The sequence below is a fragment of the Macrobrachium rosenbergii genome, chromosome 2 (assembly GCF_040412425.1).
Source record: "Macrobrachium rosenbergii isolate ZJJX-2024 chromosome 2, ASM4041242v1, whole genome shotgun sequence".
Lineage (NCBI taxonomy): Eukaryota > Metazoa > Arthropoda > Malacostraca > Decapoda > Palaemonidae > Macrobrachium > Macrobrachium rosenbergii.
In genome coordinates this window covers 54,554,271-54,580,417 of record NC_089742.1, presented here as the reverse complement: position 1 = coordinate 54,580,417, position 26,147 = coordinate 54,554,271, and the positions used below count along the sequence as shown (strand labels likewise).

General features: G+C 35.3%; 1 protein-coding gene across 2 annotated transcripts in view; it reads right to left on the bottom strand.

Moving 5' to 3' along the window:
• Window positions 1–2,855: 2,855 nt before the first annotated feature.
• The window catches only part of Gat (GABA transporter), a 219,463-nt gene continuing 196,171 nt past the window's right edge, over window positions 2,856–26,147 (bottom strand). For both annotated transcript variants that reach the window (XM_067118351.1, XM_067118342.1), the window contains exons 4-14: window positions 25,571–25,672; window positions 22,037–22,229; window positions 20,069–20,201; window positions 16,419–16,553; window positions 15,449–15,552; window positions 13,417–13,541; window positions 12,527–12,639; window positions 10,862–10,993; window positions 9,621–9,824; window positions 7,521–7,694; window positions 2,856–6,679 (exon numbers count right to left, since the gene is read on the bottom strand). In XM_067118351.1, the coding sequence (XP_066974452.1) occupies window positions 6,590–6,679; window positions 7,521–7,694; window positions 9,621–9,824; window positions 10,862–10,993; window positions 12,527–12,639; window positions 13,417–13,541; window positions 15,449–15,552; window positions 16,419–16,553; window positions 20,069–20,201; window positions 22,037–22,229; window positions 25,571–25,672 (1,505 nt within the window). In that variant the 3' untranslated portion in view covers window positions 2,856–6,589. The remainder of the gene's footprint in view (window positions 6,680–7,520; window positions 7,695–9,620; window positions 9,825–10,861; window positions 10,994–12,526; window positions 12,640–13,416; window positions 13,542–15,448; window positions 15,553–16,418; window positions 16,554–20,068; window positions 20,202–22,036; window positions 22,230–25,570; window positions 25,673–26,147) is intronic.

Here is a 26,147-nt window from a genome sequence, read left to right as displayed (position 1 = left end):
GTATATTCTGTTTCATGCTATGTTTTTCATACAATATATATATATATATATATATATATAAATATATATATATATATATATATATATATATATATATATATATATATATATATATATATATATATATATATATATATAGCACAAGGTAATGTAATCTGTTCTTTTTTAATACATTGTAAGTATCATGTAAGTACGCTCTATATTTATGAGGCGTAAGTGTATAAGGGTGTAAATTTCTATTTAAATGACTTTGCGGGTCTATAAAAACATTTTTCATACATAATACAAACGCATGTTAGTACGGGAAATCTATAAAAACACGTTTATGTGAAATTATACGTGGAGCCCTGGGCGCTTCGTACGCGTATATGCTCCGAGGGTTTTCAAACCGAATATGGGGAATGCTGTTCCAGTACTCATCCATGGTAGCAATAGCAAAAAACAGCATCCTTCATTTTCGAGAAGGATCACTCCTGCTTTACTTTTCAAGCAGAGCTGAAATTAATGTTTAACGGAACGACATTTTTGTCTTGAGTTACACTAAACACACTTATGAGTGATGAAGAAAATGCCGTGAGTCAGAGCAAATAATGTTAATTACGCCTTTCCTTTTGTGCGGTTCAGGTGCCTGAGTTGAGAGAGGTCCTGAGAAGACGTGGCGAGAATATTACACAAGCAGCAGAAGCTACATGATTCGCAACTGGAAGCGTGGAAGACTACGGTTGGGAAGGCATCGCGTTGCCTCAAAGACGTAAGTATTTTAATTAATATATATATATATATATATATATATATATATATATATATATATATATATATATATATATATATATATATAAAGACAAAGTCTGCTGAGTAAAGGACGACCTCGAAAGGCCTCGCAGCACTCCAGTGCTTCTCTTTCCTTCGTGATTCATCGCGTTCCATATTTTAGTGATTCAGTTATATATATATATATATATATATATATATATATATATATATATATATATATATGCACATTGTAGTACTAATAGTAAGGAAAATTGTCAAACTTAACCGTGGTTATACGGACTGACAGTAAACCTACATGCTAATTTATCAGGCAATATGGATTTAATGTCAAATAGGCTTTAATAAAAGCTTATTACAACACTGATTATTTTATTAGCTCAAAAAGCAAGCGTGTGGTTGACAGCAAGTTGCCTGTGATATTACACGTTTACTTGAGGTTGTTTCAACACAATTATAAAGATTTTCATGAATGAAATGTGTTACTTGAAATCTTGTTTCTGTATGTAACGCAGCTGATGTCCCAGCAATAGGTGCCGGAGGTGGCTCTGTTGCTGTTGCTGACATTCATGGGAATTAACGCAGCAATGGCGCCCTACTTGCAAGCGACAGTCACGTGACTTCCAGTCTCTCCTCTCTATATCTATGATACTCACCATTGCTGCCTTTGACCACTGACAGTTACTTGACTAGCAATTGGGATATATGAATAATCGACCTATAGTTGAGGTCAGCAGTTTAAGGTGTATTTAAAAGGATTTTTCTATGAGAAAACGCGTAAGTAGTGATGAATCATCGTTTTCTTGTCGAACGAGCTGGCAACGCACGGCACTACTAATTGGTTTCAAAATGTTGTGTCACTGGATTAACATTTTTGCTTTATTTTACACATTTTCAGTGTTCAGTATTTTGTAGTTTGCATAATACTTATTTCTTCAAAGCATTCCAATGCGGCTAAGGGTTAGCATAAAAACTAAGCATACTTACCGTACTTAAGGAAACCAGATTCATGAACACTCGTACATGAAACGCAGTGAACTGTACCATAATGGTTTTTAAAATCGTAGATCAGAGTATAAAGTGCTAACAAATGTTCGTAGTTCTGATTTAAAGGAACCAGATAGTCTCTAGTTTGAAGATGGATTTGATAGATTAAAATAGGTAATATGCATTCTTTGATCATTTGTATGCATTGCAGGTTTTAGTTTGTGGTAAATAACAGTTTGTGATACCTAAGGTGTTGGATCATTTATCAGGCTTTGTGAACTAGATGAGTTACAGTGTTGTCATAAGTAATGCAACATTAGTACAGACAGCTTTTTTCATTCAAAATTTTCAGTATCGTTAACAACTTATTTAGAGATGTCATTGGCGTAATAAAATTCTTTTCCTGGGTGCAAAAGCATATTGAGAAATGTACGTAGATTTTTTAAAATCTAAATTAAAATATCAAATCATTTTTAAGCTTATTATTTACGGAAACTTTTTTTGGACAACGTCCTCTAATGGTATATATAATCCCGAGCCTTTTTTTTATTTTTTACTTTTGTAATACATATTAGTTGGAAATGCAAGGCCTTACCATCTGTTTTCCCTTAAATGACATCACACACACATATGTTTGTGTGTTCCAAACAATTTCTGAATCTTCTTTAAGCGTTAGAAAGATTAAGGATGGAAATGAGTTTCATGAACTGCTATGTGAAGACCTCGAAACTCATAGTACTATATTATTACTATTAAAGTAGTTTGACCAGACCACTGAGCTGACTTTCAGCTCTCATAGGGCTGGACTGAAGGATTAGATTAAAATGCTAGGTCCAGGCCTGAGGCCAAGCGCTACGACCCAATAGATCATTCGGTACAATGATGAATGAATTAAAATGAAATTAAAAACTGCATGTAGGCACATCCTCTCATACTGAAACACGTACATAGTACTATAAATGTGACCTATAGATATAACCTTAGTAACTGCAAAGTTTACTTTTTCATTCGTGTACCTTCAAATGAATCTGGTCGATTATCATATTGCATGAAATCCTGCTCCGTATCGTCCCACAAAGGATCATAAGAGAAAACGATTGTGTTTTTTATGGTTTTATTTCAAAGATTAAGTATTACATCATCATTTTACTTAATCAAATCTGGTAAAGCCACAGAAGAAGGGATGAATAAGGTATTTCCTAAGATGTACAAATGACTTTGTTAAGACAGGCGCCAAACAGCTACAAAAATAATTTACCTCACTTGAGACACTAAAAATGAGCTTGTAGTCGCGATCTGCATTTTAACAGAGTTATTTATACAATATTTTAAAGAGGAGTCCAAAAGGAAGGCATGGGTCTTTTATTAATTTATCTTTACTAGAAGTCTCAGTGTATCCAAATCAAGCCTAAAGAGGGAGGGAAAGAAATCGGGAAGCGGGAACACAAGGTTTGTATTGCCCTGTTTGAAATTCCTCAAAAGTTGGTCACACTCGACTTTGTACTCACTATGATGTTATGTGTATGGGTGTGATTCAACATTAAACGCAATTCCATTGGACCGAAAAGAAAATCTCATAACTGTTCCTGTACACATGCATAGCCTAACATTGAAGCTTACAACAAAGTTCACATATTCACAATAAAGAAAGAGACATTCTTAAGCGCTAGTCTTACAATATAATAGATACTTAGTAGTTTTAACGAGTCGGTGCAAAACATTATCCTAACATATAACATATACACATTTCCACTTACTGGCATTACATACACTCATTACATAGTTTTTACATTTGGTACTGATATGTAATCTACAAAATGGTGAATCAGTTTCAGCCAATTAGAAGTAGGCATACATGAGTACAGGGGTGGCGCTGGAGGAAGGCAAGTCGCACTCCTACTCGTGCTCTGTAAGGCTGGAGGGATGACTGAATGGTGAGGCTTGCAGAGCTCCAAGGACACCATCCCCTCGTTGGCAGTTCTTGTTCTTATAGTTGTTGTCCGCAGTTCAAAAATGACAGGTTCTCATTGGCTAAAACTTGCGGTGTTCGAGCTCTTACACTGATCACCCAAGTCGTAGCTCGCTGTGACTCAGAGAGTACCTAGGGAATTCAGCTACCTAAGAAACAATCATAGACAAGTAGTAATTTTCTTCACTAATTTATTACAATAAGGGAATTGCAGAGCAATTTTTTTTAGTCTATGTATGGATTAACTGTGGGGGTTGTTGCTTTTTTTTTTTGGGGGGGGGAGGCGTAGGGGATGGGGCGAGAACAAACAGCAAAACACGATGTTATTGCTCGCATACAGTCTAATGTTTTCTAAATGAAGACACGATCAACAACATGGAAGACACGTCTAGAGTGAAGGAGAACCATTAACAGTATCTGATAAAATGTTGTGACTTAAGTTTTCTATCATCAAGCTAGGCAACCTTTCGGCTGCATTAGCAGTAATACAAAGGTTGGTTCTCAAAGATGGTAGACATCTTTCTCTAAATATTATATATATTATTTGGAAGACCCATGCGGCGCTAAATGCCTTGGTCCCAAAGGATAAAATTCTATTCTACGCTGCAGGAGGTGTTTGAGAAGACGTGGCTGAAGAATCTTTGCCCATGCTGACAAAATGCCCGTTTGATATGTCACAAAGGAAAATACCCTACATCTGGAAGACTAAAATGGAAGCCCTTTCAATCTGAGATTTCTCTTTCTCGTTTCCTACGTTCACGTGTGAGGGTCCTCTGTTCTCAGATGCCCAAAAACATTGGAGCATCGTTTTGAATTGTCGGAGCAAGTTACGCTTTTGAAAAAAAACGTAGACTCACACTTGAGGTAAGAGTATTCAGTAGGAAACACTATAACAGTAAATGCAAAAAAAAATGCTTTTCAGAATGCTGTAGATCTCTGATTTACATGATTTACGATAATACACAGAATTTATTGTTCCTGCTGAACTGTCCAAGGCTGTAGTGCAAAAGATAAGCCAAAGAAAATGGCACTTGAAAGTTCTTGAAGAAGAATATTCAAGGGTTTAAGTTTCTGGGCTGAAAACTGTTCATTGAGAACAATATAGCATTCTAAGGTGTCCAATTACTCTTAACGTTAATTTTGAATGAAACACTATAATGTCTAATAGAACATATATCTATACATAATACAAAAGGCTACTCTTTCAAACTCACAAACATCTATAAATCTCACCAAATAAGGTTAAGATAACAATCATAGCATAATATTCTGCATATATGTTTTAAAACTATCAACAAAGATATGAGGCAATAATGTTAGATGGTTTCTCTATCCAACAAAATAATATGTACATTAAAATCATTTCAGCTAAATCTCTAAACAATTTATCTTCAACAATGAGTGTCTAATTTTGGTTGTGAGCTGTCCTCGGACAGCGCAAGACTGGGGAGTGTGGGAGAGTGGGTTGAACAACTACGAATTTTGTAGGCCCTCGTGGAATGGCACACGGCTCATGTGTAAGTGGAAATCGAAATTGCAAATTGCGAAGTGGCAGTAACGATGGCTTATGATAGAGCAAGATGACTCATATACTCATGACGAACATGATCCACATTTAAACGACTGTCATTCCCTTCCATTCTTCCTAACCTTTCCCAAGTGGTTCAAGGCGGGAAATCCTTATAATTATGGCACCTCTTTTTCCAGTATTATCAGTTAAAACAGAGAATGATACAAGTACTGAACAGAATGATACTGCAGTTTCTCGAAACTCAGAAAACGGGTTGGCACTCCTTTCCTGAGGTAAGGTTATCTTGGGGAAGGTGTGCCGGGGTATTTTCAGTCTGGAAAGGTGTTTCTCTGCAGTATTCACATGGGTACAAGACAGGGAAGTTCGCTTCACGAATGTAATCACATAGAAATCTCGCATTACGTATAATACAACACCATTAGGTATATGCACGTAGTTCCAATGAAGGCCTTCTCGGAGCCAATGAAGAGACATGAGATCCCGAAAATTTCACATCTAAACTTATGTAAAAGTTAAGACTATTCTTTTTATCAAATGTTGATTATAATTATCAGCTAATAGGTCAGGCTACATAAAAGATTTTTTTTCAAGCTAGGCGCAGGATGCTGCAGCTAGCTTACTTTTTTATAGAAATAATGACCAGCATGAAACACATATCCAATTACAATACAATGTACAAGACTAGTTTATCATAGATACAAAATGAAAGATCAAAGCTCTTCTATCGTTTTAGCTTTCTCCTATTTCTGAAGAGAAATTACAGTATTTCTCTTAAAAACTGATGGATAATCTACTCTAAATCTCAAAATAAGCCTTCAATTTTCAACCGCTTTAGGATATGTCTATTGAAAATTGATAATTGGTTAGATATGACTTTCTACAGGTACCAACAACCAACCAGCTTGCCAGGTTTGGTCCATTGATCCTAGGGTGATTCGATCTGGCACAGAAGGTTGAACGACAAGGAAAGTAAAAACAAAAAAGAAAAAGGAACAAATCTTCAAAAGGGACCCAGCTAGTTGACCATAGATAGTATCCCCACATAATCTGCATCAGCTAACACATCTGAACAACGCTGTGTTTGTCTACTGTACTTGGTCTGTGGCAGTGGGGCTGAGCCAACCGTCGAGCCACCTTGCACTTCTCTGAGATATGGCTCTACTAATCCGCGTCTCGTCTGGGTGTGAAGCTTACGACGATGTCTCCATGGAATCCGGAGTGGCGTGTTGATTAAGTGGAGGAAGATCGAGACTTGGGGTGTGAGCTTTCGTGGGAGGTTTACATGGGCATTGCTATTACGGGTGACTTTTAGCAGGTTGCGGTTGTGCCTTCTAGACGGGTGTTGCTTCTTGAGGGGTGCTCTTGTATTTGTTCTTCATCGTGTTGATGTCAATGTCAGGCCGAGTGATGGCTATTAATCTCTGCGAGGAAAGAATCGAGTCATTATTTCAGTATGAACTAAGGGGGAGCTTGTTTGATTTTCCCTGTTGAACATAATGCTAAAATAGTCGTGATCAACGCTTGCACTATCTGAAAAAAATGTCTGCGAACAAATCGTAGCAAATTCTCTTTCGAAGGGATGCGACGTTTGCAAGCGAGAATGTTTACAAGGGATAATCTCAACAAATATAGATCACTTTATTTTCATTCTTGTTATGAAGGATATACTCAAATGAAACAGATCACGTTCTTAATCTTCATGGTAGATGATATATAACCTGTGCAAATAAAATTACAGTAATTATAGTTCATATTCTCTCTATGCATCTTTAAAGGTTACTTATTCGCTGTTTTTAATCTGCACAGCACTGCATTTTATACCAAGCACCCCTCGAAAATTCAGGGTTAGTCAGCTTCTTGACTGGAGGCTATCAACATTTTAAACTTTTCGGAGTCATATCCGCAATTAATGAAGGTTCATCCATTTTTATTCTATCCAAAGCGTTGTACAAAAATCACGCTATTTTTTTTTTTTTTTTACTTTATCTAGAATAAGTGGAAAATAAGCACGAAAGATGTCATAATGAATATGAGTTTAACCTACGTTATGAAGAGATAAACTGAAAAATTCTACATTTTGAGGAAGATTCATTCACAAGAATATTAGCATTTTTATTTGCTAAGCATAATTCAATTTTTTTTTACTTGATTGTATATTAATTTCCATTGCATACCTAACGGCGAAACCCTGGGCAACAATAGGTGACATGTACGAAAATACACTTTAGTTCAGGTGAGCAGGGAGTGTTTCTATTGCCTTACCTCCTTCCAAGTGCCGGGATGAGGTGTGGTGATGAATTTGAAGACAGCGTAGCCAGGAATGCAGAGCATAGAGGAAAGAGCCATCAGCCATCCTATGAAGTGGGTCCATCCGGGGAATTCGTAGTCTACGTACTTTGGAGGAGACCACATGATAACGTTGAATATGAACACGCTCTGTGGAAAAAGACAGCTGTTAGTATAATAACTCCAGGTTTAGCTGTTAAAGGCAGGTTTATGCTGAAAACAGTAGTTATTATGATGAATTCAAGTTTAGCTGTTAAAGGCAGATTTATGCAGAAAACAGTTATTATGATAAATTCAGGTTTAGCTGTTAAAGGCAGATTTATGCAGAAAACAGTAGTTATAATGATAAATTCAGGTTTAGCTGTTAAAGGCAGATTTATGCTGAAAACAGTAGTTATTATGATAAATCCAAGTTTAGCTGTTAAAGGCGGATTTATGCAGCAAAGACAGTAGTTATTATGATAAATCCAGGTTTATTTGTTAAAGGCAGATTTATGTTGCAAAGGCAGTAGTTATTATAATAAATCCAGGTTTAGTTGTTGAAGATAGATTCATGCAGAAAAGGCAGTAGTTATTATAATAAATCCAGGTTTAAACGTTGAAGGTAGATTTATGCAGAAAAGGCAGTAGTTATTATAATAAATCCAGGTTCCGTTGCTGAAGGCAGATTTATGCAAAAAAGACAGTACAGTTATTATTGATAAAACCAGGTTTAGCTGTTAAAGGCAGATTTATGCAACGAAGACAGTAGTTATTATAATAAATCCAGGTTTAGTTATTATAGGTATAATAAATCCAGATTTAGCTGTTAAAGGCAGATTTATGCAGCGAAGACAGTAGTTATTATAATAAATCCAGGTTTAGTTGTTATAGGTATAGTAAATCCAGATTTAGCTGTTAAAGGCAGATTTATGCAGCGAAGACAGTAGTTATCATAATAAATCCAGGTTTAGTTGTTATAGGTATATCTATACAGAAACGGCAACGCTGTAATAAAGTTATTGCTTTCTGGGACTTACTTTTATAAGCTTGTTATCTTTACTTGTTATTGTGGCAAAATCATAACGCTAAGAGTCATCTACGACGACAAACGAATTATATACTGTTAATACTATTTTCCTGAGTAGGTGTCCATGTGTTAATTGATAAATCTTTCTTACCATCTTATCATCTTATCATCTACGTTTCTTCGGCGCAATCGAGTTTTCTGTATAGCGCATAATCAAGGCCAGCGAAAATAGATCTATCTTTCGGTGGTCTCGGTATAATGCTGTATGAACCGCAGCCCACGAAACTTTAACCACGGCCCGGTGGTGGCCTGTTCCATATCGTTGCCAGACGCACGATTATAGCTAACTTTAACCTTAAATAAAATAAAAACTACTGAGGCTAGAGGGCTGCAATTTGGTATTTTGATGACTGGAGGGTGGATGATCATCATACAAATTTTCAGCCCTCTAGCCTCAGTAGTTTTTAAGATCTGAGGGCGGACAGAAAAAGTGCCGACGGACAGACAAAGCCGGCACAACAGTTTTCTTTTACAAAAAAATAAAAATTACGTGAATTTTGTGTCAACATATTTTCCAGCCAAGTTAGGCTAGTAAAAGAATGGGACATTTTTGAACAGTTAACGACAGAGTACGGAAATGCCAAGTCAGGAAAAATACTATTCATACAGAAAGAACATTTTATCATAGATCTCGACAAACATCCCTGTTTTATTGATTGCTATTCAACGTGCGACCATTTGTAACTCTGAATCAACATTATAAATATTATGTAACATTCATTATCTTCCTTATAAAAGCTTTCAATTTTTTTCCTACTGGAAAAGTGAACAAAACATTAGGTCTATTATATTTTTTAAGTCCTTATGTATAGGTAGTATTATTAACTGAGCTCCAGTTTTCGGAAAGAGCCACGGGACACTTTTCGTATTGTCTATACAGATGCCATTTTTAAATCCAAGCACGAGAAATATCATCTGAATGATCGTCTTTAATAATTCTACACCATATAGATTATCAACCGCCAGCTATCGGCAGTGGAGAGACGAAACAGGGCGTTTATACTTACGAAACAGATCAGGGGAGTCGTGAACATCCAACAGATCTTCCACCAGAAGAACGGATAGTAGCCGATCATCTCCTTGATGTGGTCATACCACTTGTTGGCGCCGTATCCCCAGCCGATGGCGATGCTCTCGAACATGATCAAGAAGATGAGACACATGCCCGAAGCCGCGTACGAGTCCAGCACCGTAAAGACGTACATTCCACCCTGCATAGTAGAAATTTGAATGACTAGTCTGCGTGGTATTAAGTGGAACTATGATAGTTCGTGCACGTTGACAAAATTTATGTATTTATTGAAAGAATCAGTATAATTTCGACAAATTAGTCTAGGTCTGTGATATTTACACTGTTAAACACGATCACCGTGAAGACATACATTCCACCCTACATAGTAGAATTTGAATGACTGGCCTTCACGGTGCTAAGTGGAACTAACAAATTCTTTTGCATTTACTGAAAGAATCAGTATAATATCGACAAGTTAGTCTAGGTCTGTGATATTCAAACTGTTAAACACGGTCACCGTGAAGACATACATCCACCCCACACATTAGAAGTTTATTTTTGCTCGTCTGCATGGTACTAAGTGGAACTATGATAATTCATACACTCCCAAACTCACAAGTATTAATGAAAGAATCAAATTAATTTCGTTAAATCAGTCTAGATCTGTGATATTCAAACTGTTGACACGACCTTGCAGATAAAACAACCGGGTAACATAGAAGCCTATACTCGCACAATATATTTTATTCTCAAAGACCAAACCACTAGAAGATAGACCTTCCTTCTCGAATGCAGATTTTGCTTACGAGGAAGGAATTTATTTTTCTGGAGGTATAAAATGCGAGATATTCTATTTATCTGAGTACTTATTCAACATTAACGTTTCAAAACTGGTTTGAAATCAGTAGCGAAATATAACTTAATCTAATTTTTTAGAAACTAACAGCCGCCCACGTAGCTTCAGAGCAGTGTCATGCTTTTTATACGCATACACATCGTTATATATATATATATATATATATATATATATATATATATATATATATATATATATATATATATATATACATACGTGTGTGTGTGTGCGTTGCGGTGTGCGTCAGTGATGACAGAAATCTCCGTGAATCAATGTACGCAAAGTACACCATAATTGTCAAAACACACATAATAAAATACATGCTCAATCTATACCTTAAACATACACATGTGTACAGTTAAGCAAATCCATTTTCGTACCTCAGTGACGCAGGATAAGCCGATGAGATAGGACAGGATGCAGACGATGGCGATGAAAAGCTCTTTGTATTTGCGAAGATATTTGGGCCACTCGTCAGACACAGCTGTGATGAAGCCTTCTATGGTACAGAACTGAAGAAAACAAAGTGGAATGTCCAGGAATTATGCGGATAAACAAAGCAAGTCGCTGACTTAGCACTGTAGTTGAAACATTCGCTAGGTCATTTCTAAAATTTATAAACAAAGCGAGTAGCTGACATTAACATTGTCGATGAAATATTCGCTAGGTCATTTCTAAAATTTATAAACAAAGCAAGTCGCTGACCTTAACACCGTAGATGAAATATTCGCTAGGTCATTTCTAAAATTCATAAACAAAGCAAGTCGCTGACATTAACATTGTAGATGAAATATTCGCTAGGTCATTTCTAAAATTTATAAACAAAGGAAGTCGCTGACATTAACATTGTAGATGAAATGTTCGCTAGGTCATTTCTAAAATTTATAAACAAAGCAAGTCTCTGACATTAACATTGTAGATGAAATATTCGATAGCTCATCTCAAATATTTATAAACAAAGGAAGTCGCTGACTTAACATTGTAGATGAAATATTCGCTAGCTCATCTCAAATATTTATAAACAGAGCAAGTCGCTGACTTAACATTAATATTCGCTACGTCATTTCTAAAGTATAATTTTTCTTGATACCTGTCTTTTCTTGCAATTTTATAGAAATATAATAATATGCCTGTCCATTCAAAAATGGTGACAGCATTCAAGTAATTTTGTAATGGTTTCATATTTAATGTCTAACCCGTCTAGTACAGGGGTCACCAACCTTTGAAGCTAGAAGAGCCATTTATTTAGAGAATCATAAAAATGTACTGTCAGAGCCACAATGACAAAAATGCTCTCTCTCTCTCTCTCTCTCTCTCTCTCTCTTAAATATTTAATATTTTCAGCTTAGAAACTATTTATATCTCATTACAAACTCAATAAAATTGATGCCTATAATATGCTTTTAAAATTGAATAAAATTTAATCAAATGTTGTCTTAAGAGTGTTACATAATTTCTTTGTTTTAAATGGATAAAATACCATTTGTTCAGCGTTTGGAGCCGCATAAGTGTCCTGAAAGAGCCCTGGCCTAGTACCAAATGTTGCTCTGCATTTTCTTGTTTAAAATTTTGTCGTAATTAAACGTGGAGATCATTGTCCGTAGACTATTCAGGTTACACAGGGGAAAAATTAATATATTGATATAAAGATGCACATTAGTTTATACAGTAGGATTAAGCGTTACATCGTCAACTCCTAACTTTAACATTTCATTTTTCTGTTGAATCTAGAATCGTTACCTATTCTAGACATTCCATTGGAGCTTTAAAACAAAAACAAAAATTAATTTTAATTGAGCAAAAACTATATCCAGATGCAAATTAGGATTTTCAAAAGAAATCTGTTTCTTTGGAGGACGATTTAAAATTACTCCTTTTCTTCATGCAACATTTCAGATCTTAATGTACTTCTAAATTTAGTTTTAGATCTCTTAAGAAATTGCTTTATTCTGTCAGTATGTTCAAAATAAAATCTACTGGTACAAGTATACCTCCTGAGGAATTCAATACTCAACGTCACACCGCGATAGCTTGATTCGACTCACCTGGGAGTCCAGCCCAAGCATGAGGAACATAAGGAAGAAGAGCGACGACCAGAGTGGAGAAACCGGGAGCTGCAACACAGCCGACGGGTAAGCCAAGAACGCCAAGCCAGGTCCTGCGAGAAGCAGAAAGAAGAAGAAGAACGTAAAACGCATTCAGTCACTCAGTCGCTGAAATTAAGAATGTTGTTAACCTGGAAAGCGACGGATGCTAAGAGAATGGCTCTGCCTCGGTTAAAAAGAAAAAAGAATTGAAAGGGGATGGTTAAAAGTAATGTGGAAATATTTTGTAATGTCTAGTTTAGAAACAACTTTAAATTTTTGGGGTTACTGTAACTAAAAATAATTAAAATGAACATTTTGAAGTACTATAAAGTAAAGTAAAACTAAAGACGATTTGAATTGGAAACAACACGGGGATAAAAGTTTGCACCTCATGTGGAGAGTGTAGAGTGCCCACAACTGTGTTTGTGGAGTGAGCGCTTAGGACCAGGAACCGAAATGAGCTCAGTGCGTATGCAGGTTAATTGGACTGAAAATTTTTTACCTTCATAAAGACGAAAAGAAATCAGTTCCGTTGTCGACTTTGCCCGATTTCCTGCTCGTTAAAGATTGAGGGTTTGTGTCAAGGACACACTTTTCATTTATAAAGTCAACAATGGATTCAGCATTAGCTTGAGCGCTCTGGAGAACTCTTACAGTATTACTTTTAGCCATTTTTGACAATACCAAGCAAGAATCATCCATACTGGTACTAGGGATATATATATATATATATATATATATATATATATATATATATATATATATATATATATATATATGTATATATATATATATATATATATATATATATATATATATATATTTTAGAAAACTTGAGTGAACTTTACCTGAAGCGGCTACATCAGCAATATTCTTCTGCTGTTGTTCTGCCATGAAACCCACCACAGAGAAGATGACAAACCCGGCGAAGAAGGAGGTGCAGGAGTTTATAGTACACAGGATGAGGGAGTCCCTGCAGGATTCAAAGGAGCTTTAGTTAAGGAAGCCTCAGTGGTTTGGTTGCAAAAGAGAATCAATTTCGATTCAGGAATTTATTCGCAAAGAATTTTTTTCATGTCTGAAAATAAAATTAAACAAAATAAAAGCATTGGTGATAATTTTCAGACATGACAAAAACTCATTTTCGAATAAATTCCTAATTAAAAAAATTTATTCAGGAATTTATTCGAAAATGAATTTTTTTTCATGTCTGAAAATGATCAACAATGGTTTTTTATGATTTATTTTTTTTAATGGGCTGGAAAAGAGTCAGTTTTGATTTAGGAATACATTCGAAAATGAGAATTTTTTTTAGTCATGTCTGAAAATGATCAGCAATGGGTTTTTAAGATTTGTTTTTTTTTAAGGGCTGGAAAAGAGTCAGTTATGATTTAGGAATTTATTCGAAAATAATTTTTTTTCCTGTCTGAAAATCGTCAGCAATGGTTTGTTTTATTATTTATTTTTTTAATGGGATGGAAAAGAGTCAATTTTGATTTAGGAATTTTTTCGAAAATGAGATTTATTTTATTCACGTCTGAAAATTATCACCAATGCTTTTTTTATTTTTTAATGGGCTGGAAAAGCGTCAATACTGATTTGGGAATATATTCGACATTGAATCTTTTTGCATGTCTGAAAACTACCAGCAATACTTTTTTGTTTTATTTATTTTTTAATGGGCTGGAAAAGAGTCAGTTTTGATTTAGGAATATGTTCAACTCTGAATCTTTTTTCTAATGTCTGAAAACTATCAGCAATGCTTTTTTTTATTTCCTTTTTAATGGGTTGGAAAAGAGTCAGTTTTGATTTAGGAACTGATTCGACAATTAATTTCGCTTCTCATGTCTGAAAGTTATCAGCAATCTTTTTTTATTTAATTTTTAATGGGTTGGAAAAGTCAGTATGATTTAGGGATATATTCGACTCTTGAATCTCTTTTTAATGTCTGAAAACTATCAGCAATACTTGTGTTATTTCATTTTTAATGGGTTGGAAAATTCAGTTCTGATTTATGAATGTATTCGACTCTGTTTCGTTTTTTAATGTCTGAAAACTCTCAGCAATGATTTTTTTCCATTTAATTTATAGTGGGTTAGAAAAGAGTCAATTTCGATTTAGGAATTGATTCGACAATGAATTTATTTTTCCATATCTGAAAGTTATCAGCAATGCTTTTGATTTTCTATTTTGTTTGAGTATTGTACGAGATCGTTTTTGGAAGGTCAAATGGTACACGTCTTTGTAATCTAATCTTTAAGAGCAGAGCATTTGGATTTTCACTTTGACCTTTCTCTCTCTCTCTATCTCGCAAGATTACAAGATGCGCTCGCTTTCTCTCTCTCTCTCTCTCTCTCTCTACTCAAGATTACCAGCTGCTCTCTCTCTCTCTCTCTCTCTCTCTCTCTCTGTCTCTCAAGATTACAAGATGCTTTCCCTCTCTCTCAAGATTACAAGATGCTTTCTCTCTCTCTCTCTCTCTCTCTCTCTCTCTCTCTCTCTCTCTCTCTCTCTCTCTCTCTCTCTCTCTCTCTCCAAGATTACAAGATTCTTTCTCTCTCTCTCTCTCTCTCTCTCTCTCTCTCTCTCTCTCTCTCTCTCTCAAGATTACAAGATGCTTTCCTTCTTCACTCAAGATTACTAGCTGCTTTCTCTCTCTCTCTCTTTCTCTCTCAAGATTACAAGATGCTCCGCCCCCCTCTCTCTCTCTCTCTCTCTCTCTCTCTACTCAAGATTACTAGCTGCTTTCGCTCTCTCTTTCTCTCCCTCGAGATTACAGGATGCTTTCCCCCCCTTTCTCTCTCTTCTTTAAAATAGGTGGTATTCTACGCATTCATTCCCCACGCTAACAGAAAGGAGCCACCCAAAATGGCCACTTACCGATAGCAGTTGTTATCGAACTTGTTATAGGATCCCAGAGCGATGAGAGAGCCCAACACCAAAGCGTAGGACCAGAACACCTGCGATACAGCCTCCACCCACACCTGTATACAGTAACGATCAAGAATAGAATAGAGTATGATATAGGATTTGGGCCAAAGGCCAAGCGCAGGGACCTATGAGGTCACTGAGCCCTGAAATGGAAACTGACAGTAAAAAGGTTTGAAAGGTGTAGCAGGAGGAAAACCTCGCAGTTGCACTATGAATCAATTGTTAGAAGAGGGTGGAAAGGAAGATGGAAGTAAGAGAATATGAACGGAGGTACAGTAAAAGGAATGAAAAGGGTTGCAGCTAGGGGCCGTATTGATCGAGAAATTTGAATTTGGGTAGTGCATCCTCCTTAGAAAATGTGCATAATATCATTCCTGGTTTTTTTTGTTTAGATAAGAACTTAAGAAATTGCGAAACTATCTACAGCGGCTAAATTTCGCTCACTTTGACATGGGATTTCTTAGTTCCGAATAAATAGGACTACTCCAATTTCACTTTCAAGTAAGGAGGGAGTTGATCGATTGCAAGATCGCAATGTTAGCAGAGCCTAGTTTCATTAAGTAATCTAAATGAAAGCTAGACCGCATAACAGCTTGATGAGACTTTCGGAAGAAATGGAATTAGAAAGGGAAGTTCTGGTGTGCGGAGAAAGAGGAAAAACACCAACCCTTTTCTTTAACCGTCAAACATCTGTAACTTCAGTAGCAGCTACAAAATACAAAAGAGGCCCGTTGTCTTTAAACAGGTATCTTTTGCAAATAGAACAACAATGCTTTCATTAACTGCAGTTGCTAATGTTTTTTCTTCCCACAAGAGATCACCATTTTCCTCTTCTCCGCACCTCCTTTAATAGTCTGATAAGTGAATTATCACTATCCTTATCACCATGTTTTGTTTACTGCTTTGTATTTTTCCTTACCGTGACGTCCTTCAGCTTATTGATGTCAGGAATGAGGTAATAGCGAATACCGGTCATGGCGCCTGGGAGGGTCACGCCTCGGATGAACAAGATGAACATGAGCAGGTAAGGGAACAACGCGGTGAAGTACACAACCTGTGGACATGGATTAGTTTCTGTTATTGATTTGCCGTTAGACATGGACGCGTACATCTTTTGCCTGTCTGTCTCTACACACACACACACACACACACACACACACATATATATATATATATATATATATATATATATATATATATATATATATATATATATATATATATGTATATATATATATATATATATATATATATATATATATATATATATATATATATATATATATATATATAATGCATCTAATGATTACATGGCAGATCATTTACAAATAAATCTATCTTTTAATTGCCAGTTACAATATAATAATAATAATAATAATAATAATAATAATAATAATAATAATAATAATAATAATAATAATACACATTTTCCGTTTAGACAAGAATTAGTAAAATTTACAAAGCACGAAAATAAAATCTATTTCGTAGGGTCCCTTCTTCCTTACAATACGAATTCTGAGAAGGAAGGGAGATGGTCCCTTCGAAAACTAAATGAATATAATTTGGGTGCTGTGGGATTTGAATGTATATATGTATATATATAATTATATATATGTATATATATATATATATATATATATATATATATATATATATATATATATATATATATGTATATATATATATATATATATATATATATATATATATATATATATATATATATATATAAAAATTATCGACTTCTTTTGACCGACAAAATTACTACTTATTGCTTAAAAAAGTAATTTTCCGTGAAATTCTTTGCTATAGTAAAGCAAAGTAATCGACTGGGGCAATTGTGTGTTATGTGTCACGCCAGTTACTTTTATATTCATGATTAAAATGGCAAAGAAATCATACCTGAAGAGATAAGCCTGATGAATAACGTATCTTTTATGAAAAGTATAAAGAAGATAGATCATCCTAAGAATTTTTCATATGAACTGTTTCCCCTTAACTCTGTCCTCATTAACACCAAAGATCCTGGCTGTGGGCCTCTATGACCTTTGAGTTCGCAAAAAGACTTGAGGTCACGCAAAAGACGAAGTTTTTCGGTACCGAGTCGGTATTTTGGTAAAAGAAATTAGGAGGTTTTCGGTACTGTGTCTGTATTTTGGTCAAATAAATTAGAAGCCTTTTCGGTATTGTGTCTTTATTTTGGTAAAAGAAATTAGAAGATTTTCGGCACCGAGTCTGTATTTTGGTAAAAGAAATTAATAATATACAGGCCACCATTATCTGCTTTCATCGGGAGTAATGTGACGAGTATTCTATTTTAGACACATCTAAAATGAAGTAACGACGCAAAAAGTCGGCAAAGACGAACATGGTTCATCGAAAATCATCTATTTGTTTAATTATGAATATTTGATTTTTTCATAGAAAAGTGACCGGGATAGTATAGCCATCAAATGTATCAATGAATAATAATAATAATAATAATAATAATAATAATAATAATAATAATAATAATAATAATAATAATAACTGATGTTTTCCTAGAGATTTTAGCGTCAAAACTTACAGCTGAAAAATTTACATATTTGACAAACAGCTCTATTTTTTTGTTAGGAAATTGATTTACAGGCAACGCCCCTAAGGTGGTACTTTTAACACCTGGCTTGATTACGAAGACTATATTTAAACTGCACGGCATCAGTTTGGTAATCTATGATACAAAATCTTTCTTAATCTCCATTCAAACTTTCTGGCTTTCACTGCAATATGCATGGAGATTTCATTGAATATACTCTATTTTCATCTTATATATATATATATATATATATATATATATATATATATATAAATATATATATATATATATATATATATATATATATATATATATATATATATATATATATATATATATATATATATATATGTTTTACCTCGTTACACCTCGAAATGGTTTGTCCCGGAGTTATGCCTTTAGATGTCATTATCCAAGCAAGTGAAATTTAGAGTTCATGCAACACGAATAAATTACATTCGAATTCTTGCATATGAAATAAATGAGCAGTTGCTTAATGTTTAACGAATTATTGTATGTGCATCACACTTGCGTTCGACACCAGGAGCTTACATACGCACCATAATAATTACTCACATAAATTCACATACACAGCAATGTACACCATATACGTTATAGATACGTAATTATGAAGTTATTTCTCGGAATTATTGCTTACATATACGTAAGGAGGCATTTACGTAAACATTTTTACTGATTTATTCGTACATTTCCATTAACAAGTTACTATGACTTCGACCAATTTTATCATTTTGTAATTACGTACCGAACATCTTTGACTTTCTTCGCAGATGCTACTTTTCTGTCCTCAATTATTATTATTACTATTATTATTATTATTATTATTATTATTATTATTATTATTATTATTATTATTATTATTATTATTATTATTATTATTATTATTACTGGAGAAGCAAATCCACAGTTGTGTATATGTACATATATTTAAAGATAAATCTGTACAGGCAGCTTTCGGGAACTTTTTCGGTTCCCCTTTTGAAAAGGGGAACCGAACAGAGATTTAGCTTTAAATATATGTACACATACATCACTGTGGATTTGCTTCTCCATTTTAAGACTCATGCTACTACGAGTATTTTTTAATTATCTTATCATTAAACTCATAGATGTGGAGAAAATTACGAGAAATATTCGTCTGGCACCGCAATTATACTTATGACTACATTTGACGAGCCACATATAATGAATGTGCAAATTGAAATTTCTATTGCTTTTCTGTAACAGCAAATGGATAATGATTAAATCAGTATCACTGCTTTTTTCTTTTCATACTCGTATCTAAGAATTTAAGAATCTCCACATGAGACTTCAATTTTGCGATTGATTAAAAAGCATCAAACTTGTTTTCTGCGTTATAATACGTATTAATCGTGTTATCGTGAGTCACACAGAACATTATTGTCAAAAATAAGACGCATCTTTTCCTATTGTACAGAAAACATTTTTGTAAAAAATAAGCCGTATCTTTTCCTATTGTGCAGAAAAGTACAAGTCTCAATCCGTAAGAACCTCTCTCTCTCTCTCTCTCTCTCTGTAAAATGTTTTCCCACAAGCGTTAATAACTTCATTATTTTTCCCCTTTCCTCCAGTCTTCAGAAATATCCTTCACAGACAACGCGCCTAATGACAAATCGATCCTGTCAGCAACAGATTACGGAGATTTAGTGCAAAGAGGACGTTTGAGTGTCATTCAAACCAACTCGGGAAGTTAACTCTCCATTTCTTGTTCCCCTTTTACGATTCCTCGTCTGGAACACGGTCTCTCTCTCTCTCTCTCTCTCTCTCTCTCTCTCTCTCTCTCTCTCTCGTGTGGGTGAGGTACAGGAGCTAATAGAAACGGAAACGGTTGCTGAATAAAAACGTTCGCCTTTTTTCCAGCCGTCTGGGCTGCCAACTGGATGTCTAAACCACTCCCAGGAAAGCCTTTCCAGTTCACGCAGCCCTCCAAAATAAAGTGTTCATTGACCTACCTTTCCAGTCCATTTGACGCCCTTCCAGATACAGAAGTAGCAGAGGATCCAGGCTAGCAGCAGGGTAAGAGCTAACTCCCACCTGATGGGTCCCGGGTGATCAATGCCTTCCGAAATCTGGAGAGCCCGGTTTCTGTGGCGGGAGAAAACAAGGTTTCAGCTACACACTTTCGAGGGGAGAGTCAACTGTTTTGGACCTACGGTTTCTAAGTCTTTCCTAGCCGGCGTTTGGAAGACTTTTTTCCTCTTTGATTTTGTTTTTTGCATCACGATGAATAAAAGAGCTTCTCTGGATTTAAGGTTTGCGATTGTGTAAAAACACGCAACCTTCCTTTAAACTGTTTTTATGACAGCTTTTTAATATGCGTACCTTGTATTCCTTACGTGATTATTTGCAAGATAAAATGTGTGATGTCTCCTCAGTTCGATACATTGCTTATTTTCTGTCCATATGTGGAGAGAATGGTTTCAAAGCATGTTTTATTATTCTAACTGTACTTGAGAAGTAAGATTACTCGACTGGAATAAAATGTTAGTAGAAAGAAAGGATGTGGAAGGTTTCTGTCTATCTTAAGTTATTGTAATCGAAACAATGAAATATGAATGAAACTGGCAAATTAGAAAATTACGTCTTTGAATCATTACACAATCAGAAACATAAAGACCTAAATTACAGTGATTACAAGGACTGTTCAACGTAATACTTTATATGCGGGAAATGAACATTTTATCTTTATTTTAAGAAAACAGTTTTTAAATGTCGTGGAAACAGTAAAAGACGAAAGAACATGATAATGACTCTGTGTAGTGAATGTGAAGAGGAGTATAGGGAATTCGTATTGAATATGAGGCTTGTAAAAAAATTAGTCCAGTAAATAAGCACGGTCAAGCACAAGCCAAAAAAAAAAAAAAAAAAAAAAGGTCTACAAAACGGATGTGTTTTTATGCATTCATGAATATACATCCTTGATACATTTCACTTTCAATCGTAAATCGTTCTTTCCTCACGTCACTTTTTATTCAAAGAATTTACGAGGATTTAAAATGCAATATAAAGAACATTGTCTAAAGAATAAAGAAAATGCATATAACGATGATGGTGATGACTTGAATTACATAGGAGAAATAAAGAAAAATGGAAAATATACAAAACGGGACGCGAACCAAACCTACTTCCTGAACGTTTGGGGACTAGATAATACAAGGATTTCAACAGTTCCGAAGAAAGGGGCACGAGTGAAAAAAGAACGCTAATGCAGTCATGACAAAAACACGAAAAACAAAAACGCCATAAACTTGTGAATTGTATAGAGAACACTACATGAAATGACATTTTACTGAGATCACGCTGAAATACTGTACTGCCTGAAGGTCGGAATAAACGGGCTGACAAACTGCCCTGTATTTACAGACTGTCAGCCTTTGATAGCAAACACACAGAGGAGTTATGGGGGTTAGAAAATGACCTTTTGAGAAAATGTGGATGAATCGTAACTGATAAAATTATTAGGATAAAGTGAAAAGTAAATGGAATCGTGATGAGCTTGCAGATGGGTAAAAGTAAGCAGTAATGTTTCCTTCTGAACTGCAGTCTGTCATGATGGCAAAAATGCGTCTCAGATAAGTGAAAAACTAAGCAATGGCAAAATAAAAATTAAAATAAACCTTTTACGATGACTCACGACATTAAAAACATGCAACGTCAAGAGATCATTGGCGATTTATATGTAACCATTTGAAAAAATGGAGATGATAAAGTGGGTATATTGATATTAAACAAGGTTCTACCTGGCAAGGAGGAAAGAGGCGAGGAATGAAAGTGAATAATGAATGGTAGAGGGAGGAAAAAGAACTGACCGTATATCATAGCAGAAAAGGAATATTGAAAGAGGTGGCTGAGGAAGGAACGGAGGAAAAGAAACCAGTTGAATGAAGATCCATTTCTATAAATCTACTTCTATAACTTACTCCCAGAACTCCTTGACGGGATCGGTGAGATTGAGGATGTTGACACGACTGACGTTCTGGAGGTTACAGAAAGTGCTCGTTACGTTGGAGGTCGAGTTGTACTTATCCTCCCAGCACTCGAGGTCTTTCCTGGCGTAGGGAGACACGCAGGTTTCCGAGTTCCACCAGTTATTGCAGGAGCCCCAAGGCAACTCTGGGGTACGAGAGAAACATGTTAGTGTTTTTTCCACTTTCAAGTTGCGGATGAATTGCCCTCCAGAGCTTCGACTGAAGGTTGGGACAGATATAAAAGCAGATTATTATGCGCACGTATATACTTACATCTACAATGAATGGCTGAAAGTGCGCCAGTGCTTGGCTTCACAGCCTACACTTCGTAAGTCCATTAGTCAAGGAATAAATCTTATAAAAAAAAGAATTCTTTAAGTCATCATTATTTTTAATTCAGTCTTTTGAAGACCTGGTTAATTCTACAGTAATAATCTATAACCTAATGATTCAATAAGTGGGAATTAGTCAGAGACCAAAGAAGTCTAACCAAAGTAAGGCAGGTTTTCATATTTAAAACTAAGTTCAAACGGATGCAGTTTCTACATTTACTCATTTCTTTTTCGCCCATTTCATCACTTCTAAAATATGACAATACGAGACACGGATTCTGAAAAGAATCTTAAAAGATAAGAATATGAACTCTTACAATTAAGTCTTAAGCTTCTTTTATTTATAATTATTCTAAGAAAATGCTTAGCATTTGGGCTATTGTGTGGCTAATTAAATTAACATGTTAATTATTGGGTCCATAATTGATCAAGGTCATGGTTATATAAACTCATGATGGTTCCTGGAACCACTGCTGTAGTGGACAGAGACTGCACGATGATAAACGGAACAGGTTTTTACTTTGAAAGTTCAAGTATATTTCACAGAAGGAAACAGCAAATTTGACTCGCATAACACTATCAGTCTGACTAAAGCAAGGATAATTCGTGACATGCTATGGAAAGCTAGGACCTATCTTGTAGGTTAGGTTGAAATAACATTCCAAAGTAGAACTGTGCGATGGTGACCTACGAATTCTCACAGCTGCTAAAAGGGAGTGCATCGAAATGAAATTAGAGAATAACAGAAATTTCATTGCTATTCCAAGTATATATTAATCAGTGCTTGACTAACGCTACAGTATATTCAATTAGATTCAATTTTTGGGGGGATAGCGAATTAGGTTCAGGAGATAGCGAGCAGTTCCTCATGATAATAATTAGGGGCAGGAACATCTTTGAACTCAAATGTAGGATAGAAGGATGGTCATCCTTTCGCATTTTCTCAACTCTTCTCACCAGGGAGGAAGGTAGTGCAGAGGGATGGGTCATCAAGCAATGTGCAGATAACAATTGCAATGTCTTAAGCGTGGCAGACGAATACTTACTTCCAGTTGCACTATACACTGTAAAGAAGTTAAGAAGAACGCAGTCCAGAGATAGGAGAGAAGTAAGAAACGTTTAATGATGAACAGATAGAGAGAGAGAGAGAGAGAGAGAGAGAGTTGCTGCTAAAGATCTCTCGTCTTAAAATATACATATAAAAAAATTTTATTTTCTACTTTGATTTTATATAGCATGCACGTTTTGCCATGAACAGAAAGGTAGGTTTTGTTATATAAAAATGTAAGCTAAAATAAAGCAAGATCTAAAATTTGCTTATTTAGTTTAATGAAAAATGATAGATAGAGAGAGAGAGTTGCTGTTAAAGATCTCTCGTCTTAAAATATACATATAAAAAAGTTTTAGTTTTCTACTTTGATTTTATATAGCATGCACGTTTTGCCATCAAAAGAAAGGTAGGCTTTGTTATATAAAAATGTAAGCTAAAATAAAGTAAGATATAAAATTGGCTGATTTAGCTTTATGAAAAATGAGTCAAAATGGAAAGAACGCAAAAGACTGATTAGATTCGTCAAAAATGTTAGAAAAGTTATTACAAAAAAACACTAAGAATAAAAAGATTTTAGTTTTGTAAAAACTGTAAGTCAGTGCGGAGAAAGACGAATAGTTTTAATGGAGAGAGCAATTACTGCCTTTGCAAGCAAGGTATGCCTAGCTTAACCATAAGCAAGAAGAAAGAGTTTTCCTTTATCACAGGAGTGTGAAATGAGCGTATTTCACGTTGCGTTAAAGATACTCTGCGCATCTTTGTGTTTGCCTCGTAATTGCTGTCTCCACTGAACTCCATGTTATTGAAATGCATGCACTGCCGCTGTCAACGCTGACTGCCTCTGATGTCCTGTCAGCAGAAGCTGCAAAATTCATAAAAGCGGGAAGCAAATTGCTGACGGTATGCTGCAAAACATTTGATAGCATACGTCCGACGGCGGAGGCACGCCGAGGAGTCGGGAGTCAATTATTTTTACGTTACTGTCATTCGCTATTAAACTGAGCATGAGAATAATAATTATTAGTTGCTTGAGAATCGAGTTGCGATGTATAATTATTTTGACCGGAAACAGTTTTATGGAATCGAAATGATTTTATAAAGTCAGTGACGAATTGATTTTATGGTTTTCGTTCGTTCACAGGAACTCAAATATGTTAACTCATTTGCTTGGTAAAATGATATGCTTCTTTAACCTTTTTTTTCAATTAGAGGAACCAAAAACGGATCGAATTGAAATTTCACTGACTCCATGCCAAGTTTGTTATGTAAAGTTCGGAGTCTGATTAAGACAGATTCCAACAAGTACAGAATAGCGACGCAAGACAGGTTTCAAAATGTTCCTTGCAAAAGAAGAGAGACTATATTGCCGTCCCATTGATGTTATTTGTTTTAATACAATATATTCATCCCTTTATCTCATCTGTAAGATAAGTTATGTCAGGGGATGTAAGGTTAGGCTCTGTTGTGTCTATGGCAAAGTCTCTGCCTATGCTCATGTTACCAATTGCTTCTAAAAGAGAAGTGTTACCTTAGAGATGAACGATACCTTACGTAGATGAGAATCAAAATGATTAAACATGACGCCACAAAATGAGTACTTTTAATTTCTCAAACTCAAATGTGTGACCTAAAAAAAAAAAAGAATTGATTTCATTGCCATTTAGAAATTGAGACGTAGTTCATATCTAAGCAAGAAAATATAAAGAAATAAAAGAAAAACGTTATAACATGGGTCATTGTGATTATTTAGTTAATAATTTTCAGAGAATCTAAAAATATTATAAGCGAAGCTCCCGCACATATGATTCTAAACAAAGGTACAATTTATCGGTACACAAAAAAAATAAGGCGGTACATTAGTAAAAACGAAAGACATTTCGTCCTCTTTAACTCGCAAACCTACAAGTGATTCTCCCGTTACAACCGTTTTCCTCACATACGTTCCCGTTTCTTATTGCCTTATGGAAACTAATTTGCATAAACTTGAGGGCTTTATGAATCGTGTCATTCTTGTCTCTCCGTCCAGAGCTCGAAAGCAAGTTGGTGCTACAGTAACGTATTCACAGTGTTGGTCAACTCATATTTGAATTCTTCTGTACTTACCGGAAGTAAGAGATTGGAAGAAGTAGAACAAAGCCCAACAAAGTACGATAATGTAGTAGATATTCAACCAGACTGACATAACAGCAGCGCCGTATCCGACTCCTGTTGAGAAAGAAAAACAGTGAGGTAAAACAAACGAAGACAGTAGCGGAATCAAGTGAAGGCCTAATCTACAGATTATGGAGAATGTGCTGTGAGTTTCAGGTTATTTTTAGGTTTCTTTTTCGTATTTCACTACGTTCTTTGTCAGTCTTATTCTTAAGAAGTGGCGTTTCTCAGAGGTGGAGCAGCAGCAGGCACGCATTCTTAAGATCCGCGGTTCGACTTCATACGCGCGTCGCTTTGCAAGACAGGTCGTGTCAATACCATTGGATGGTATGGGGCTGGCTTTGGTATTCAAGTAGCGAAAGACATTATTTCCCTTTCATCATCAATAGTGGCAGAATATCATATTTCTGAATCATTTCTCAAAATGAATGAATCTGTAAGCGATACAGACTATGACGAACCAAAAAACGGCAAGTGAAGATGAGTTGAAGAATGCAGAAAAACCAAAATTTTGTACCACAATCAAGGA